Source organism: Camelina sativa, chromosome 20, assembly GCF_030686135.1.
Source record: "Camelina sativa cultivar CO46 ecotype springtype chromosome 20, ASM3068613v1".
In the NCBI taxonomy this organism is placed as follows: domain Eukaryota; kingdom Viridiplantae; phylum Streptophyta; class Magnoliopsida; order Brassicales; family Brassicaceae; genus Camelina; species Camelina sativa.
The window spans coordinates 34,489,949-34,510,616 of record NC_141899.1 but is presented as its reverse complement, the minus strand read 5'-3'; the positions used below and the strand labels follow the sequence as shown (position 1 = coordinate 34,510,616).

Sequence of the window (20,668 nt, the reverse complement as noted above, 5' to 3'; positions counted from 1 at the left end):
ATTAAATTAATTTATAATATTGATATTTTGTTAATATCTTAATTGTTATACAATAAATTTCTTCACATTATCAAATATTTCACATATTATATTCACATAAATATATTAAAATATTATTTATATATAATATATTTATTTTAATCATCTATTTGTAGTCTTTAGGAGGATCCGTCAAACCGCATATGTACCTAGCTAAAACCCGTAATCCGCATAGACTTAACCGTGAAGACCGTTTTTTAACGGGCTTAATATTTTGTCTATACCCACTCCGTCGTAGTACTATTTAGGATATATACATGTGGATTAAGTGTTGTGTTTGCTCCTATTTTGACTTAGAACCTTACTCCTCTAATGGAAACTAATAAGAGATTAATATAAAGCCTCGTTTGTCCAAAAAAATATATAATGTATAGAATGAGCAATTAAAGAAGAGAGTTGTTATTTGAATATTCATGGAAGACAACGGAGAACAGCAAAGATAGATTGTACACTACAAAGTTCGTTTACCAGATCAAATTGACAAATTCTAGACTTGTTTACGTCTCGGAACTGAAGCTCTAAATTGGAAGTCACATAAGTACGTATGAGAATATACACTGATGTAATAGATTTATATGTTGAGAGTGTCTAGTGTTAGACCTGAATTTGAATGTGACTGGAATGGTTGACACTGAAATATAATTCTTTGTTGCTTATGAAATGGTACTATGTATGATTTTCCACTCAATCTTTCAGCTTCAGCTTTGATGTACTTATTCGATTACAATTAGATGTTGAACTACGCTAGATTTTTTTTTTTTTTTTGAACAAATATATGCTTCATTCCATTAACATAGAACACAACATATAGCATAAGGTCATCCTTAACGGGATAACTTTTCCCCTGTTCTAAGCCCAATTATATATTAAAAAAATTGAACAGTGGGCTTAGATCAAAAATATTGATCTTGGTTCAGAACTGATCTTCAGCCCGTTTTAACATTCTTCCTCTCTTCTGATTGGTCGAAAAAAAAATGAGAAGGAAATATTTTCATTTCTCTCATTCCATCGAAATCGTGTCTAGAGTTTGTTTTCTCGCCATAGTCGCCGCCGAAGCTTTGTTTTCCGGCAATTGAAACACCAAAATCGAAAGGAGAGAAGCTATTTCCGTCCTATTCCGTCCTTGTCTCCGTCGTTGTCTCCATCGTTGTCTCTGTCGTTTCCTTTGTCGGGCTTTTGGCATATCGAAACCAAAATCTCAATCGAAACCAAAATCAAAATCGAAACGCCTTTGTCTCCTCCTCTCCTTTGTCGGGAAAATCTCCGGTCATACAGAGAAGGTTTGTCACAGTCGTTTCCTCTTTTAATCTTTGAATTAGGTTTAGTATAGGATTTGGGATTAATCATTATACGATTATATTGAGCTTATCTATGATTGAATTAGGTTTCGGTTTAGTATCTGCTACTCGTTTTTGGTTCTACCGTTGTTTGCTTTTGGTAATGTTTTAATCATAATTCTGCTTTTTTCATCCTTTGTTAGGTTATGCTCTTCTCCAAGGCTGATGATTTTCAGAAACTTGCTCAGCCTCTTGAAGATATTACAAGAAAGTTAAAATCGAAGGTAGTTTTGATCTGTGGTAGGTTAGTTGTGCAGAATTGCTTATGGTTAGGACTTGTTTTACTCGCTTGGCATTTCTTGTTTGGTGAGAAAATGGCTAAAGCAACAAAGACCATGTCCCTGCGTGTTGGATTTTCATGTCTTCTCCCTGTGGATTTTGGTTTTTGATGCACACACACAAACTTTTGCTAGATTCTCTTTACTTGTTTTTGGGTGAATCAGTGGTGCGTCGTGTTGAGACTGAAGTGATTCCTGTTTCTCCTGAGGATGTGCCTAACGTATGTGTAATAAGCCTTAGTATGCTTTTTGGTATTGACATGGTTTTTGAATGTGGCTATGTGTTTTGTCTTTCTGGGTGTTGGGTTTTGTCTTTCAATTTGTTTTTTTTTCACTAATAACTATCCATTTCGAATTGATGTTGAATGAGACAGCTTTAAGTCTATGGTTTAGGTTTTACTGAGAATGTTTTGATGCTTTGTGTAGATTTCATATGTGCATTGATTATTTTGTGAGCTGATTATATATTTTTCCTTTTTGTTTTGTTTTGGTTCAATGTGGATTTAGAGAGAGGAGCAGCTGGAGAGGTTGTTGGAGATGCAGCAGTTTGGTGATACATCGGTAGGGATGTGGTCGAAGCCGACAGTAAGGAGGAAGACAAAGATTGTTTGCACCGTGGGTCCTTCTACCAACACAAGAGAGATATCTCATGAAGAGGAAAAGCCTGTTCACAAGGAAAAGACCCAATCAACAGAATCGGGTTCCACGGCCAGAGCCTCATCAAAGCAGCCTGTTCCTGTGAGGAAATCCAAACCCATGAAGCAGAGCAGGAAACGTTCAGGCACCAAAACTATGAAGAAAAAACAAGCAAGAGGTGTCTGTTGTTCTTTGAAAGTTATACTCTCGGAGCTCCTGATGGTTTCTTCTGTGTTTGAAATTGTGGGTAGCAATCGGATAATGTTGAATCTTGTAGTAACAATCACATTTCATAATCAAATTTTGTAATGTTAATCACATTTGTGATTGAAGGTTAATCACATTTTTATTCTAAGAACACCATAATTAGTTCCCCCATTTTTTTACCTATGATCTTAACAACTGATCTTAGATTATTTTCACTATATATTTAATCTAAGAACATGAAAAAAAGTTCTCCCATTAAGGATGCCCTAAGGATCATTGTTTAAAATACAGCAAAGAAAAGCAGAGATGAGAACTAGTACAACAAGTAGATAGATATAGATAAGGTTCATCGAGATTGTAAACTTGAGAGCTATGAGCCAATTCCTTGCAAGGGATTTGGAACCTGTGAGGTCAAGAAATATCGATGCTTCTTCCATGGGTACTTCAATGGATGAAGAGATGGTCATTGTCTTGGATCGAAGACCAAACGGCGTTGAGGAATCTAAGGCTGAGAGCATTTTCACAAAGAAGATGCTTACCCAAAGGAGGGCTTTGCCAAAGGTTTGAGCAGGGTTATAAGTGCTCTGGTTGAAGATATGTAAAGGGTTGGTAGCGGTTTTAGGTTCATAAGTGAAACACTTGAAGGTGTTGTGGTAACCCACATTACATTAAATTGGGATCATAATGCCACTAATCTTCAGGTTCTTAGACGGAAACTTCAAAAAGTTGATGATAAGCAGTTTATCGGGTTCAGGAACCAGACGAGTTAATGGAGGGAGCCTGAACATACATCGGTAACCACAGTGCCCTATGGACTGGATCATAATGTCGATTATATTCAAGCTGTTATCTCCAAAGGCAGAGACCCTAGGTGGTACTAACAACAGGTTGTCTAAAAAATCTTTAACCAAACTAGCAACCAAAGGTAGTTTACTAACCAAATGCAGTCTTCGAACAAGAGGTTTTATAAATCTACACAAAGATTGGCTAGAATGGGAGAGAGTTGAGTTCTGCTCGAACCTGGGTACATGCGGAGAAAGCTCTTGTGAGACACCTTGAGTTAATGGGCTCAGTTGCCTTAATGGGCCGAGAATTGGTGGATCCACTAAAGAAAACCCTAGTTTTCCAGTCGGATGCAGGGGATTGCTCAAGCGGCGGCCGGATTGAAGCGACATCGGCTTCAGGGGATAGAACATCTCCGACGAGGGGGAGGATGTTGGGTGTAGGTTGATAGCGGGGCTGGAGGCATCAAAAGAAAAACCAAGAATCTTATGGTCTCCGATACCCGAAGGCAAAACCAGAACGAGATGGCCGTCGTGTGCCGCCGACGACTCCACCAGGCAAGGCGCATATGATGGGCTAAGAGGATCTGCTCCTGCCATCGTCCCTACTTGGTCTGAGATCTCTTCTTGGTGAGATGAGAACCTAGATCTGAAGGTTGCTGGATCTTTTGATACATTTTCCGGGAAAGAGGTGGGTAGCGAGTAAGAGCTGCGAAACTCCGACCAAACGCTGGCCTCCTTGGATTTAGAATCGGCTAAATGGTGCATGGTGTTGGTGAGGGGTCGAGAGGGGTTAATAGAGATTGAGAACATAAGAAAAACTAGGAAAATAAAAAGAAGAACCAGAGAGTGCAATAAACGAGAGGGAGCGATCGGGTTATGTCCCGACGCCGGCAAAGTTTTCCTTCGCCGGCGTCGGAGAAAAGCGGTGGTGAAGGTGTCTCGATTCTCGTGTCTGGGAGAAAAGGGGTTTTTTTTTTTTTGATTAACCGACATCTGAACTACGCTAGATAATATGCATTTCTACCATTAATACACTTTCTAGTAAAATGCATTTGCTTGATAGGTGGCCGGTAATACACAACAAAATCAGCCGTAATAGCTTAATAATTTTGATCAAGCTAGGGATGCAATGGTTAGTAACCAATTTTCATTGCATAAGTTGTATAAAAACTCTAAATTTCAGAAATGTAAACTGAATGTTGCTGGAAAAAAACAAAAAATTGATTGTTGCTGAATAAAATAACTCATAGTATAATAAGAATGTAGTTTGGATATAGGAGAGTATAGCGTAAATCAATAACTTAATTAATGAAATAAATAATCCTTACAATCAAAACATAGTTTGAGCGAACGTATTAGAAAGGTAAAAAAAAAAACAATTATTATAATTAAAATTTTCTGCTTGTGTATTTCGTATTTTTGGTGTTATGAGCTGTGGTGAATGAGCAGTATTTATAGACTTATAAGGAGATCCTAGGGTTGTGGTGAGTGATTAGCGATAAACTTGTCGAGAAAGTAGATAATATTTTCAAGATCTCATAATTTTAGAATTTTTTTTTTTAATTTCAGAATATTTGAATAAGATTTAAAAAGCTTATATGGAATATGCGAGTAATATACCAATGATTAAGAATATGCAATATTGGTTTCCATTTGCTATTAATTATATGATTTCCAGTTTCAATATAATCTAAATCGAAGATGTAATTAAGATATTCTAGTTTCTATAATCTTAAAATATTGAATGTTGTTTGATTTGTTTAATTAGCATTGAAGATCGAGATAATTTTGGGAACAAATATATGAAAAGATTATCCTGATTTATGCTTTATTTAGGATACTATTATGGTTCTTAGAATCACAAAATATTCTTTTTTAAAGATTATTTGTTAAGATCGAATCTCGGTTATTAATCAATTATCCGAATTTTTGGTAATTAAAATATATGGTTTTGATTTAAATACCATAAAGGACAATGAAGTCATGTTTGGCTCTAACGAATAACTCTGTTTGGTAACAAAAATAATTATTCTTGAATCAAATAATATTCAGGATCCGAAAATGATTAATCTGGAGTACAAACAGATCCGCGGATTTTTTTTCATTTGTTCTCGGGTAATTTTGGATCCGCGTCCCGACCCACAAAATTTTTATTGATCGACCGAGGGTATATTGGTCATTTTGTCAAAATCAAAACTATAGGTTAATTAAATTAAATTAAGTGATTCTCTAATCATTTTTTAGTGAAAAACCTACCAAAACAAAGTCATGGTCTATTTTGAGTCTAGGGAGTACTCTTGCTTTAATAGTATAGATTAGTAATTTCTTCTTTTCTAAAAGTATCTTACTTAAAATGGTTTGGCCAGCTTGTATATATTGTTGATGGATTATTGACTGAGTTTTAATTCAATATGAAGAAGACCAATGGTCGATCATATCTAAGAAGTCAAGTTGGTAGTTTGGTACATAACACAACATTCGCTGTGACGTGGAGAAAAGGAAAAAGAGGAAGTGATATGAAGTATGAACAAAGGAAAAAGGAAGAGATGCATGTTAGCTTGGAGAGGAACTTCTGGAAATTGAAGGCAAAGAAGAAACTTGTCTTTGTAGAAAAAGGAAAGATCGTGTTAGTGTCTTCCAAGAGTTGAGCGATTGATATAACTATATACTAACTTACCAAGACGTCGTCTCATGAAGACTCGCACGCGCCTAAGAAAAATATTGAGAAATACACACGAGATGCATGGCGTCGTCCAACCCAAAACATTTATAGATCTGTGGTGATGTATATGAAGATTGCATATCACTACAAGAAAACACGCGATTTGCGATGGCAAGATTTGTCGCTCTTCCCTCGCAAACTGGTGTTAGCGAGGGATTTGCGAGGATCGTCAATTCTTCGCTAATCGTGTGTCGCAAATTAATACACGTAGCACTTTCCTCGCAAAATTTGCGACGAATTGACGTCCGTCGCAAAACACTTGCAAATTGCGATGAACAACATTCCTCGCACCTCTCTTGCAATAAATGTCCGTCGCAAAGCACTCGTAAATTGCGATGAACAACATTCCTCGCTTTCCTCTTGCAAAATATGTTCGACGTAAATCCCTCGCAGATTTGCTAGATTTTTGCGACGTTGTTTCCGTCACTAAGTTTTAATAAGATTATAAACCCAGATATGTGTTTCGTCGCAAAATCCGTAGCAAATTAGTAATCCTCGCAGATCCGTAGCATAAATTTGCTACGGAATTAAGAATTTTTTTCATTTTGATATTTATATTTTTGATTTTCAAATTTATATATTTATATATTTATATTTTCACAATATTTTATAAGAAATAGAAATTATAATCAAAATATAAAATAAAATTCAGACATATTAACCGAGACAATTTTTTGTTTCTAAACAAAAAATTAAGAAACAAAAAATTGTCTTAACAACAACATTAGAACCATGTCCAAAAACCAAAATCAACCTTAGAACTTAATATCAAATTGTCTTAAAAAGAGGGTGATAGAGAGGGAACCCCAGTTCCGGTTCCTGTATCTGTGCCAGTGGTTGTGCCTGTGCCTGTGCCTGTGCCTGTGCCGTCTAGTGTTGCTGGAGGATTGGATTCAACAAGCCTGCTTCCAAACTTAGCAGCAAACTCAGGATCCTTGCCGGCAAGGTAGTCAAAATATGCATCATAGCTATGCATCCTTTGAGCACTGTCTTGAATTTGAGTGGCCTGGGTTGCAAGAGTAGCTTCAGCGACAGCAAGCTTCTGAGCAAGAACAATCGGATCCTCAGTAGGCGGAAGCGATGGTCCAAAATGGGCTGAAGATGCTTCATGTTGCAGAGAACCAACTCCATAAAGTCTATTTTTCTTCCTCGGAGCAACCTACGAGCAATACAATCAAACAATTAGTTTCATATTCATTTGAAACAGCCAACAAGTGACATACAAGATTCGGATCCTAGAACAGACACAACAACACAAATGTAGCATATCCTAATCTTATGACAAACTATCAAGACCAATCTTAGCATACCATATGACAAACTAAAAACAACAACACAAACTCATACAAGACAAACTTTAGAGTTTTCAAAAGCACACAAGAAATACGTTCAACATCCAACAAAAACTCCAAACAATAAGGCAACATCAAACATCCAACATAAAATAGAAGTTTACCTCGGCATAAATTTTGTTCTTGGCATGAACAGACAACCCACCAGAAGCAGAACTCTCCGTGTTATCCCCTGAACAGAGCTGAGACTGAACCTCTTGTATCTTTGATGACACTTCATTGAAGATGGACTCTGACTTTCCATCGACAAAACTCCCATCGGGTTTTTTGTGAGTGTCTTCTAGGACACGTAGATAATCCGGAGTGCTTTCACCAGTCACCTCAGACTAACACAAAGTAAAACAAAAGACAAAGGTCATTAGTAAGAAAAAGACAAGAAGTAACATAGAATTTAGAAACTTGTAACTTGTAAGAATTAACAGACAAGAAGTAACTTGTAAGAATTTAGAAACTTACAAGTTTTCTGGCACGAGCTTTAAAAGAGGTTTGGCCTGAGCGGTGTTTATGTATGCCAGTGCCATCAGGATCATGATATCGAGCATTACGACCGTTGATACTCTTTTTTTCTGATTTGGGATCACGCCAATACTTAACTAGTCCATCCCATACTTGAGGATCAATCCATCGCGGCCTTGCATCATCACCATTCTCCCTCCACTTTCCCTTCCACCGGCACACTTGATCACACATCCGCTCCTTCAACTTCTTCTCAAACTCATGTCTAACTCTACCGTTTATAGAACGGTCCCAGTTATATGTTTGCTTGTAAAAAGAAAACAAAATATATTAGTATTGATCCAAGCTACATAAGTTATATATCAACGATTAAACTAAACTAAACTATTACTTACCGCAAAAGTTTCATACCAACGATCTACGACCGCCTGTGGCGTTTGTGACCAATTAGCATGAGGCTCTTTGAAATCTCTTTCAAAGATGCTGCGGACAGTGGCTGAAACGCCTCCATCATCACAAAACCTAGGGATAACATAATTGTTTTGATGTAAGTATTGATCCTAAAATTAAAAATTCAAATTTAAAATTGAAATAAGTTAATCATTCTCTTACCAGAGAGTTCCTGGTGGACGGTTTGGATCTAATCGTGTTAGATTTTGACGGCCAGGACTCTCGAGTAACTCCTCCAACGTCATACTGTTTAAACGTTGAGGCAAAGATGTAGGAGTGGCTGGAGATGAAGGTGTGGCTGCATTGGGAACAATCGTTTGAGATGCAGCAGCGGTTGGAGGCGTACGAATGGGTGGAGATGAAGCAGGTGCCGGAGGCCTATGCTGTGAGGTTGCATGTCGAGAACCTTGAACCCCCGATGACGACCCTCGAGAACCACCACTGTATGGACTTGGAGCATTAGTCTGCGAGAGGAATCGTGTGTAGTCGTTCCCAGAAAACATCTACAAGAAAAAAAAAAAGTCTGAGATCAAATTCGAATAAATTAGGGTTCTAAATCGGTTTAGGGTTAAGGGTTCTAAATCGAATAAACATCTACAGATCGATTGAAAAACCCGTGAATCGAATAAAACAACACTTAAATCGAATGAAAAACCGTAAATCGATTCAAAATGAAACTATAGAAAAATGACTGTCAGATTTACCTTTGGAGAAGCCGAGTCGAGTCGAAGAAGAAGAAGATTGGAGGAAGAAATTAGGGAAAGAAGAAGGATTAACCGGAAAACGGCGAGAGGTTAAACGGAGAAGAAGGAAGAAGAAGAGAGAATTTAGGGTTTTGGCTGCGGCGTGGTTTGAGCGAGCTCAAACTAAGGGCTGCGGTGTATATATAAACTTTTTGACTTCTCGCAATTCCGTAGCAAATATTGCGACGCCGTTGCAACGTTCCCTCGCAAAAACGTCGCAATAGGAAACCCTAAATATTGCGACGGCTTTGCTAGAGTTCCTCGCAAATACGTTGCAATACAAAACCATATAATTCGAAAATTAAAACAACAAAAAAAACTAATTAATGTTTATATTAAATTAAACAAAAGATTAAATAATGTTTAGATCTTAACTAATTAATGTTTTTATTAATGTTTTTAAAACCAGCAAAATCTTGGGTCCAAGATTCAAGCTAATATTTAAAATGTTTAGAAATATTACAATTACTTAATATTGCGAGGCATTTGCGAGATGACCCTCGGCAAAACCTCGCAACTACCTCGCAATATCTATTGACCTCGCAACTACGTAGCAAAACCATTGTAAAACACAACAAAAACTTATGAAAAAAACACAACAAAACACCATTATAATTTACCTAGTGCCAAATATGATTCACTATCCTCATTAGAATAATATTATTTCACCAAGTTCTATAAACTTCATACCAAATGAATTCTCCTACTTCTACATTTATACATCATTGGATAGTAATCTACCTAGTTCTACAAAATAAAACTTCTTTGGATATCCTTATTATAAAGTTCAAGCTTCATTATCCACATTAGAATCTACTAACTTCTTTGTATTACTTTAATAATAGAACTACAAAACAATTAAAGAAGAAGATATAAAAATAAATTTAAATATACATAAACAATTCTGCAAGGCATTTGGATGAACCATAGCAAAACTCTTGCAAATTCGTCGCAAACTTTAAAACGTCGCAATTACGTAGTAAATTGCGAGGAGTTTGCGAGGCAACCATTGTAAAGCGTCACAATTTTGATGCAATTCCGTCGCAAAAGAGCAATATCTTGATAAAAAAACAACAAAAACTACAATAATTATTTAATCAGATTCATTGTCTGAATTACTAGAAAGTACATCATCATCATTAGAATCATCTCCATCATCAGACTCTTCGAATTCGTCTAATTCACCCTCTTCTTCAGAGACATCACCAACATCCTCTACTTGTCGGTTTTGTGGATCAATGTGGATCACATCTTCTGTTGATATGTTTGGAATGGAAATTTCATCGACTCTCTCTTGTTGCATCACGACTTGGTCATCAACTAACCCGATGATACGGCCTCGAGGATTAACTTTGATAACTGATAACCACATATCACGTCTAGGCCGCAAACGAGGATAGGGAATAAAGCTCACTTGTTGTGCTTGTGATGCTAGGATGTAAGGATCAAATTTGGCATACGATCTGCTGGCGTTTACATCGACAACTCCCCAATTATTTACTCGCATGCCTCGGGGCGATGGATCATACCAGTTACACTTGAAAAGTACGCATCTTAGATTCAGAAGACCTGGATATTCAACTTCTAAGATTTGTTCCAAAATGCCATAGAAATCACTATCACCAGCTTGTACGTAGATTCCGTAATTTGCTGTAGCTTTCCAACAACCATGAGCATACGTATCGAAAGTGTAACCGCGAGTGAAGTACATAGGAGCAGTGGTGATTTTTGCTATTGGTTCTTGAACGAGCTCATGCAACCAAAGAGGCAAGGGTTCATTTCCACATCCATTTTGAACCTATATATAATAGGAAAAGTTTATTAAAATTAAAGAATAAATAAATTATACATATAGTTTAAACCAATATTATATGTATACTTACATAGTATTTCAACCAATTAGCAAAATCCCGCTCTTTGTCAGCTTCATAATCAACTTCTTCTAAATTAGGATATGCTTCACGAATCTGCATTTCGAAAAGTCTATAAAAAGGATACGTGTTATTTTGTTATCTAGTAAATAAAATTTAAATTTATTTTTATTTTTTAAAAAATACCTCTCAAAAGGTTGAACGTAATCGAGATTCCGCTAGATGTAATTGTGAGCAGCTCGAGAGTAGCTATGATCTTCCCACCAAACTTCCTTATCTTTCCAGCAAGTCTTCCTATCTGAGCAAATATATCTGGAACATCCGGAACGTTATATGTAGGTGCAACGCCTCCGTCGTCATATCGTCGAGTACGTGTTTTTTTTGTTCTCACGGTGGGGCTAAAGTAGTATGATGTGAAGTGAGACGTTTCCTCTGTTAAACTGCCGGCGACTATCGATCCCTCAACTCTGGCAAGATTTTTGGCCTTTCCTTTAAGAGATTTCATAAACCGCTCAAAAGGATACATCCACCGAAATTGGACTGGTCCACCAAGCTCTGCTTCATGTGGGAGATGGACTGGAAGATGTTCCATCACGTCAAAAAAAGCAGGAGGGAAGATTTTCTCCAAGTTACAAAGCAACACTGGAATATTATTCTGTAACTGCTCTATGACATCAATGGTCAATGTTCTAGTGCATAAGTCCCGGAAAAATACCCCAATTCCTACAAGCCAATGCATACTCAATCAATGGGTGAATTAATTAAATAGGTTTATAAAAATGTATAACATTTAAGAAATATATACCTGCAATAGCTTCATGCACGCTTCCCGGCAATAGCTCTAGAAATACAAATGGTAGTAGCCGTTGCATGAAGACATGACAATCGTGACTCTTCATACCTGAAAATTTTTGGCCTTGCTCAACACATCTTGAAAATTTAGAGACAAATCCATCTGGAAACTTCACTTCAGATTTAACCCACTCGAACAACACCCTCTTAGCCTCTGCTGACAATCGAAATTGGGGTACTGGTAATTTCTCATCTCTTGTAAGATGTAACTCGACCCTTGCGCATATTTCCGCCAAATCCAACCTAGATCTCCTGCTATCTTTTGTTTTACCCTGCACATTCAGAAGCGTAACAATAAAATTATCGAAAAAGTTTTTCTCGATGTGCATCACGTCAAGATTGTGCCGCAATAGAAGATCTTTCCAATATGGAAGCTCCCAAAAAATACTCTGCTTGTGCCAATTGTGAGCGGTCCCATATCCATCCGGCATGTTTGCTGGTGTGTGATAGTTACCCCCACGTTTACATGTTTCTTGAGCACCATAGTAATCGATTTGTTCAAACAAATCATTGCCAGAGGCGTAAGTTGGTGGGGGAACACGCACAACTTTATTCTTTCTAAACAACTTCTTGTTCCTCCGGTACGGATGATGCAAGGGAAGAAATCGACGATGACAATCAAACCAACAAGGTTTTCGCCCATACTTTAACTGAAATGCCTATGTACCATCCATACAATAAGGACATGATAATCTTCCATGTGTGGTCCACCCAGATAACATTCCGTATGCGGGGAAGTCACTAATCGTCCACATTAGCACTGCCCGCATATTGAAATTCTGTTTTCTTGAGGAATCATATGTCTGAACACCTTCATACCACAATTGCTTAAGCTCATGAATCAGAGGTTGCAAGAAGATATCTAGAGCTCGCTTCAGATGCTTAGGACCTGGTACCAAAATACTCAAGAACAGAAATTCGCTTTGCATACACATATCTGGAGGAAGATTGTATGGTGTCAATATAACAGGCCATAAAGAATACTGCCTCCCTGACATACCAAATGGACTAAAACCATCTGTACACAACCCAAGATAAATATTCCTACACTCTTGAGCAAAGTCAGGATATACCGATTGAAAATGCTTCCACGCCTTTGCATCAGATGGGTGTGTAATCTCTCTTTCGTGTGTAGAATATTCTGCATGCCATCTCATTGCCGCTGCAGTCCGTTTTGATTGGTATAGGCGTTTCAATCTATCACCAACAGGCAAGTACCACATACGTTTATATGGCACTCGTGTCCTTCCTTCAGTAGGCTGATATCTCGGCTTCCCGCAAAACCGACATTCCTGCAGCTTAGCATCAACTTTCCAAAAAATCATGCAATAGTCAACGCACACATCAATCATTTCAGATGGTAATCCAAGACTTGCAACCAACTTCTGTATTTCATAGTAGTTCTCAGCCGATACATTATCAGGTGGCAAATACTCTTTAATGAGTTCAGCCCAAGAATCCATGCAAATCTCACTTAAGTTATTATCAGCTTTAATTGTCATCATCCTAGATGCCAAAGATAACTTAGAATGCCCTTCTCTACATCCATCGTAGATAGGTTGATTTGCAGCATCTAACATATCATAAAAACGTTGTGCATCTACATTGGGTTCTTCCGTATTATTCTCAGGAAATGCAGCAGTAGTTTCATGAAATGCATCATTAACCATATGATGAAATCTATTTTCTTCATTATACCCATAAAAACTAAATTGATCAGATTCTTGATGCCCATAATTACTAGGTTGATCAACAGCATAATTCATACTACTACTTCCAACGTTACTGCTACAACCCTCTCCATGACGGAACCATACATAGTAAATTTGGCATAAATCCTCTATTATAAAGATGCTTCTTCACTAGATTAAATTCCAAATAATTAATGTTCTTGCACCTAGGACATGGACAAAATATTGTACCGTTTTCACGAGCAAAGTCTTGGTTGGTCGCCTGGTACATGAAACCGCGCAAGCCATCACAAAACTCTTTCGTCACATCACCGGTGTTTGGGTCTCTATGATTGTACATCCACCGTCGTATAGTATATATCTCGTGCTCTCCACCTCCAAACATTATTTTCTCTAGAATTTTTTTATCACAAATTTTTTTTTTGACAATTATTTTTCTCTCTTTTTTTTTCTCTTGCTCTCAGAATTTTTTTTTTCTCTCCCACCAGTTTTTTTTTTTTCTTATTGCTTTGTGTTGTGGTTTCCATGTCTCACGGACTGGCTATTTATAGACTTTCTAAAAATATCTGCTACGGATTTGCGAGGGAATTTGCGACGGATTTGCAACAGGTTGCTTTTAGATATTTATTTCTTGCTACGAATTTGCGAGGCAGTGTCCTTTTTGCCGACAAAACAGGTACACTCGGGGAAAACGTGCTTGCCGACATCTAGTCCCTCGTAAACTCCTCGCAAATTTGCTATGGCAGTCTTATCGCTAATTCGTCGTAAATTTGTTAGGGAATTGCGTGTCATTTGCAAGGAATTTACTTATCCTCGCAATGTTGTCTTAGTTCCGTCGCAAATATGCGAGGGAAATATCCGTCGCTAATTTTGCGAGGAATTAACGACAACGTTTTCCGAGTAGCAAAATCATTGCAAATCCATAGCAAATTTGCGACGAGGTTTCTCCGTCGCAGATATACGTTGCAAATCGCGTGTTTTCTTGTAGTAGTGTATGTTGAGAAGGTGATGATACTTTGGTGCATGAAACTATGAAAGTGCATGTTGTGGCTAAATCTATATGTTGAGTTCAAGTGAGAATGTCCGAGTGCGAGTTTGAACTAGTATAAAGTAAAAGCGACACATAGCTTTTACCGAGGTTTGATTTCCAAATAGTGGCATGAAAGAGTAGTTTTGGGTTTCCATACATTTTTTAAAGACGACAGAGAAGGTTTTAAGTGAACTTTGGACCGCTTTGAACGCAAAGAAATTATAAGTTTATAATTTATAACCCTACCTACCAATTAGGCAATTACACTACTCTCGTGTGTTTCTTAAAAGATCGTGCAAAAAAAATGTGATCCGTACGAAAGACTTTAAAAATGTGAATTGGTGTAAGTCAACAGTTGACCCCAGAAAAACTGTAGTATTAGTAAGTCAGCGGTCAATGCACTCATAGCCGCAAATAGCAACACCGATACACAATGTCGGTTCGGCGGTTCACTTAACCGGTTGGTTTGCTTCACATTATTAATCATATACTAGTAAACTAAAATCGGATCCGCGCTACAGCGCGGAAGAATATTTACGGATATATACAATTCATAACCGATTGTGTAAAGAATTTAAATAAAATAGTTTATATAAAAAATATATTAAATAGTAATTTAATGAGTTTTGATATAACAAAAAGAAATAAAACTAAAACAATTTAGTACCACGAAAAATATTTGGGGATACTACAATCCATAACAGATTGTATACACTATTCTTTTTCATTTCATTATAATTTGATCAATCACAAAGAAATACATAGTATTTGGCTCAATAAAATATATAAATAGTATAGTTAAGTATAATTTTCTTAATATTTTCCACATTTAAAAATTCTAATTACTTAGTTTTTTTTTGTGTGTTTGGCCATTCCCCCTTAGTTCTTCTCATCATCCATAATTCCTTTGCTCCATTGCTTCTTGCTTGGGGAAGAACATGTAGTTGCATTAACAATAAAATTTTCTTGAACCCGTTGTAATTATAAACAAATAAATAAGAGCATAGATTTATAAGAAACTTAACAATTTGACCATTATAAGAATAAAATTTTGTATAGTTGCACGTTGCTCAAATGAGTCCCAATCCTGTAAAATAAGAACAATTTATCTTTTAAACATGGTTAGAATAAATTAATTTTTAAACATTTGAATATAATATATATATTTTAAAACATATGAAACTTGTTTAAAATACATTAATTACTAACCTGGATAAACTATGATTTCGATAAAATGAGTAATTACTAGTATAGGGATTTCACTGATTGGATGCGGTTTATTAGTTTACGGTGTATTTATCCTAATTTTCTTTTTTTTGGACAAACAATGTCTATTATTCGACTCATTGTATGGATTATATCAATATTGAAATTACCAATTTCTGATTGGTCCCATAAGAAAATAAAATAAAGTGTAATACAATAAAAGTGTGTGGGAAAAGATAGATATTTCTGGGTCAGATATGGCGTGCCGTGTCTCACTGCTTCACTTTATTTAAAAAATGTTTTTCATATATTATGATTATTGTCATTGTAGCATTATAGCATATGTACGGTATCTAGATTTTTCTATAGGGGCCAGTCCACTTCTCGATCATATTTTTGTTATCTTTCTCGTTGATATTTGTTGTTGTTAGCCTGCTTTTAAACATAGGATAACAAAGAAAAACATGAAAATATCTTTCAACAGTTTTACGAAAAAGAAAAAAAATACAAGAAGACGTAATTAATTCTCCTATATATATATATATATATATATATATTCCTATGTATATATATTATAATATTAATCTTGTGAAAATGATTCATAAATTAATTCTTCACATCCAATATCAGTTACGGTCATTTCTTTCAACCTTTTAATTATTTTTGGAACAGAAAAATTCTCCAACTTTATTTTTTAAAGATATTTTAAGAAGTTTATGGATAATACCTGTTGTTTTAAGCATATGATCGCTCTTTTGCAGATTCTAAAATATAGCTATATATATATCGTTTAGCCAAAAATACAAAAAGTTGTTCAAATGAACAAAGGACTTCTCATGAATCATGATGATCGAGATCATAAATTGCACATAAATTATGTGTCTTCTTTAGTACTGTACAATAGTTTGGCCTTGTTTTTTATTTCTTTCTACTTTTGATGCGGATGTCATATAACATGTTACATGTGTGTACGGCCTTTTAAATCTCTAAAGACATAGTTTATGCATGTGTGATTCATGACACAAGAACGCTTACTTGTCATGCCAGTAAATGTTTCTAAGTATGCATGTTTCATGGAGACTAAATTAACTACGTAACTAGGACCGGACCCGCGCTACAGCGCGGGGTAATGTTCACATAACAAAAGTTTATAACGGATTGATACATGTTATATTTTTATTTCACGGTCAATAAAAAATATATTTTTGTTATAAGTTTGGACATTGGATACAATAATAGAAGGGGAAAAGGAAAGTGATTGATAATATACTGAGTTATGATAAAATAAAATAAAAGGATAGAATTTTAATATTTTCATGAATTTGGATAAAATAAAATAATGAAAAATTGTATTAATTTATAAAATAGATATATGAAATATTGTGTAAATAATTAAGTTTTTGGGATTTTTGATAAAAAATTTAATATAAACATAAAAGAGTTTCCAGCAAAGTTTTCTACATGTTCTGACCCGTTGCAAAATTACATACATGTTTTGACACACTGCAAAATTGTATACACAAGATATATGTATCCACACAAAAAATGTTTCAGAAAATCTATAAATCATGGTTAGTTTTTTAATTAAAAGTTGAAAATTTTATAAGAATTTCTGTCAAGGATCCAAATGAATTAGATATATTTAAAAGGATTTAATTCTCTGGTGCCCTTATACCAGAAATTCTTTTCTGCATCACCTCCACTTATTCTCACTACCCCCTTCTTTAATGAAATGACGAAACTACCCTCTAACAATTTTGAAAAGAAAACTGAACGTACAACTACATCCAGTTGTACTGGATATCCCTTAGTTGTACCTCCAGTTGTACCCATCACATCCTAGTTGTACCCGTCGCACCCTAGTTGTACCAGTTGCACCCTAGTTGTACCTTGCATAGTGGGATTCGAACTCTGGGCGCACGGGTGCGCATGGAACTCGCAACCACTGAGCTATTGTGTTTTTCGTTGAACATTTACCGATTTAGTTATATTTAACCTTTAACAATCTTCATTAAGGGTAATATTGTGTTTAAAAGAAACTTTACAATAATCCTTTTACATACCCTACCACAAAATCGAAATCGGGAAAACGCTGCCACAGTCAAAGGGTTTATATGTACAGATCGGATATTACTTAATTCAACAAAATCACTTTGGCTTTACTGATTTCAAAGAGTTATGAACCAATTGCATGTATTTTGGTAAGTCATTTCAGTTTTTAAGTTAAATTTTGCAAATTATCATTTGGTATTTTTCAATTGATTGTCATGCTCTCAGATTGTTATTTTGTTTCCGAAAGTAGTTGATGATTTTGGTTCTCAAACAGTGGTATGCTTATATATTTTCTGTCAATTTTGATTTCACCTTTTTTATAAGTTTAAGGTGATTGGAAAATTTGTACGCTGAAGAAAAAAAAAAGAAGGAAGATTGGTATCAGTTGAGTTGCTAATTATTTTAAAAAATGTTTCAATCCATGATTAACTTAAAACCCGACAAATAAAAAATGGCAAACTAAGTAATGATATATGAACGGTATTGGATTTTTAAACTCATCTAATAACATTTCATTCTTGTAATAAACCTCTTACAACACATGCTTATAAGTAAAGCATACATAACTTTGCAAATATAAAACTTACATAGATATACCTTTGACAAAATTGACCTTAGCAAATCGCTGTGTTTGCCTAAAAAAAAGGCAAACATTTGACCATTTTTTTTTTTTTACATTTGACCATCTTATGCATGTTGTTTTCGCAAGTTAAGAGAATGTTTTCAGCAAAAGACCCTCCATAGTGTACACGCTAAACGTTCATCTCTTAAGAAAGAAAAAAATAGTAATTCAGTAGCATAGTGTTAAAAAGTTACGAATTGTTATATGTATAGGTACAAACTCATTAGTACCTTGTATCCCTGAGTACAAACTCGATTTTGTTTTTAATCCTATCCTCCATGTCATGAGTTTTCATTTAGCCGAAATTAAATATCTCACCATTGACATCTACAAAAACACATTGATTTAGGAATATAATAAATGGATTCTTGCAAAAAAAAAAAACTACAAATAAACTTACATATAAACATATAAGCTAATGAAAACGAATATGATACATACAAAAACTACTAATATAAGCTTATTCCATGGTATCTGATAAAACCATTTCTATAGTCTCTCGGGAATAGACGTTATATTGCTTCCAAGAATGGATGATTTTCACTTGAATTCTCCAGCCTGTTCTGAATGGTTTAATAGACTGCAGATCTATGATAGGCACCAGAGCAGCAGCCATTGAAGAAGGCTTGAAAGAACACAGAAAGGAGAAAGTAAAGAAGGTATGGTGATTAAAGCTTCGATTAGTATCATTGTATTTATAGGGAGTCGTCACGTATTCTCCGTTAGGTATGATTTGATAGTATAATTTATGGTATATTCTTGGAATGTGGGATAAAAATCTTAGTAGTTAATTAGGTAATAGATTCTTAACAATGATAAATTTGTGAGAGAGACAATTTATGGATTCATATGTTGTATAGCAAGATTTATGGGATCGTATTTGTGAGAGAGAGAGGTAAATTTGTATTTGGAAATTTGGAAATCTTTTTTGTATATTGATGAGATTCTATACCGACATTTATGGATCACAACCATATGGCGTTGTTAATTGTCTTTGGTACATGTCGATAGCCCATATTTGAAGCCCTTATAATAACCAAGTAGATCCGATTTTAGAATTTCGGGTTATTTTTGAATTATAACCCGATTGAAGAAACAGGAAAGTCATTTTGACCTTATCCGAGATGCTTCCTATTGTTGGTGTCAGGGGTATTTTTGTCCGTTGTGTAAGTTGTACTTCTCTTTTACTATAATAGGGATTAACGTGATATTTAATCACCATCAAAACTCATAATTAAAGAATCTGAGTGAACCTAGTGAAACATAAAACTATGATATATTTAACCACATATTCTATTGTGTTTTGAAGATATTATATCTCTAAATCATTTGTAAACAAAAAAAACAACAATTTGATTCTCATTTTATTTTCCAATATGTGTGAGCTTTGATTTTTTTTTTTTTTTTGACAACAAAATGATCAGCTTATATTAGCCAATTGATAGGAAAATTGTTTACAAACAAAACAGAATGCGGAGATGTACGCGCCTGGCTTGCCAAAGAGTCCGCACTTACATTTGCACTTCTTGAAACTATAGATAAAGAGAAAGAAGAAAACTCCTTCATGTCTACCTTAATATCCTCGAGATAAGTCTTGAAAGCCGGCCAGTCTTAAGACGAAGACACCATCTTCACCAAGTCTAAGCAATCTGAATAAAACGCCACCTCCCTATAGTCATGTCCAATCATACAACGTATAGCCCAAACAAAAGCTTCGACTTCAGCATGTAGTGGAGAGAGACTTTGACGGAAATTGGCAGATCCCCTGGAAATTGACAAGTCATTAGGAGATGAACACACCCATCCTGCACCCGCGAAAGCATCACCTGCTTTCCATGATCCATCTACTAAACACCGATAACCTGAAGAAAAGGAAGGAAGGTGACTTATAGACCCCCTTACAGGAGGGCTAGAAGCGTGAGGTAGTGGGAAAGATCCCTCAACCTCATCTTCAGCTTGTGCTTGCAACCATGAGGATGCCTCAGCGACCGCTAACTTTACAACCTCCTCCGGCTTTTCCATTTGATTCTCAAAAACTTTAGCATTTCTTGCTTTCCATATATACCACATAAGCCAAGGAAAAGCAAACACCTGAGCCCCTGGATTGGAAGGACCCAAGAAATGATCCACATTGGCATACACAGAATCCATTGGAAAGGAAACTGATCCGACAGGCACATGAGCTAATGCCCATACCTGCCGAGCTGGTGGACACCAAAAAATGGCATGATTAACGGATTCCTCATCTGCCCCACATCGTGCACAAACCGAATCACATGCAATCCCCCTTCTTCGCAAATTTGCCGAGACCGAGATACAGCCTAACAAAACTTGCCACA

At 35.8% G+C, this 20,668-nt stretch overlaps 1 protein-coding gene and 1 pseudogene across 1 annotated transcript; both read right to left on the bottom strand.

Annotated features, from left to right (window-relative positions):
• Nucleotides 1–6,782: 6,782 nt before the first annotated feature.
• Nucleotides 6,783–8,765, bottom strand: LOC147919848 (uncharacterized). Its single transcript, XM_087504134.1, has 5 exons — nt 8,425–8,765; nt 8,208–8,334; nt 7,813–8,118; nt 7,461–7,682; nt 6,783–7,163 (listed from the first exon to the last, which is right to left on the bottom strand). The coding sequence occupies exons 1-5, from the start codon at nt 8,763–8,765 to the stop codon at nt 6,783–6,785; spliced, it is 1,377 nt and encodes a 458-aa protein (XP_087360260.1).
• A 1,333-nt stretch (nt 8,766–10,098) lies between these two features.
• LOC147919847 (uncharacterized) lies at nt 10,099–13,705 on the bottom strand (annotated as a pseudogene).
• Between the last annotated feature and the right edge of the window lie 6,963 nt (nt 13,706–20,668).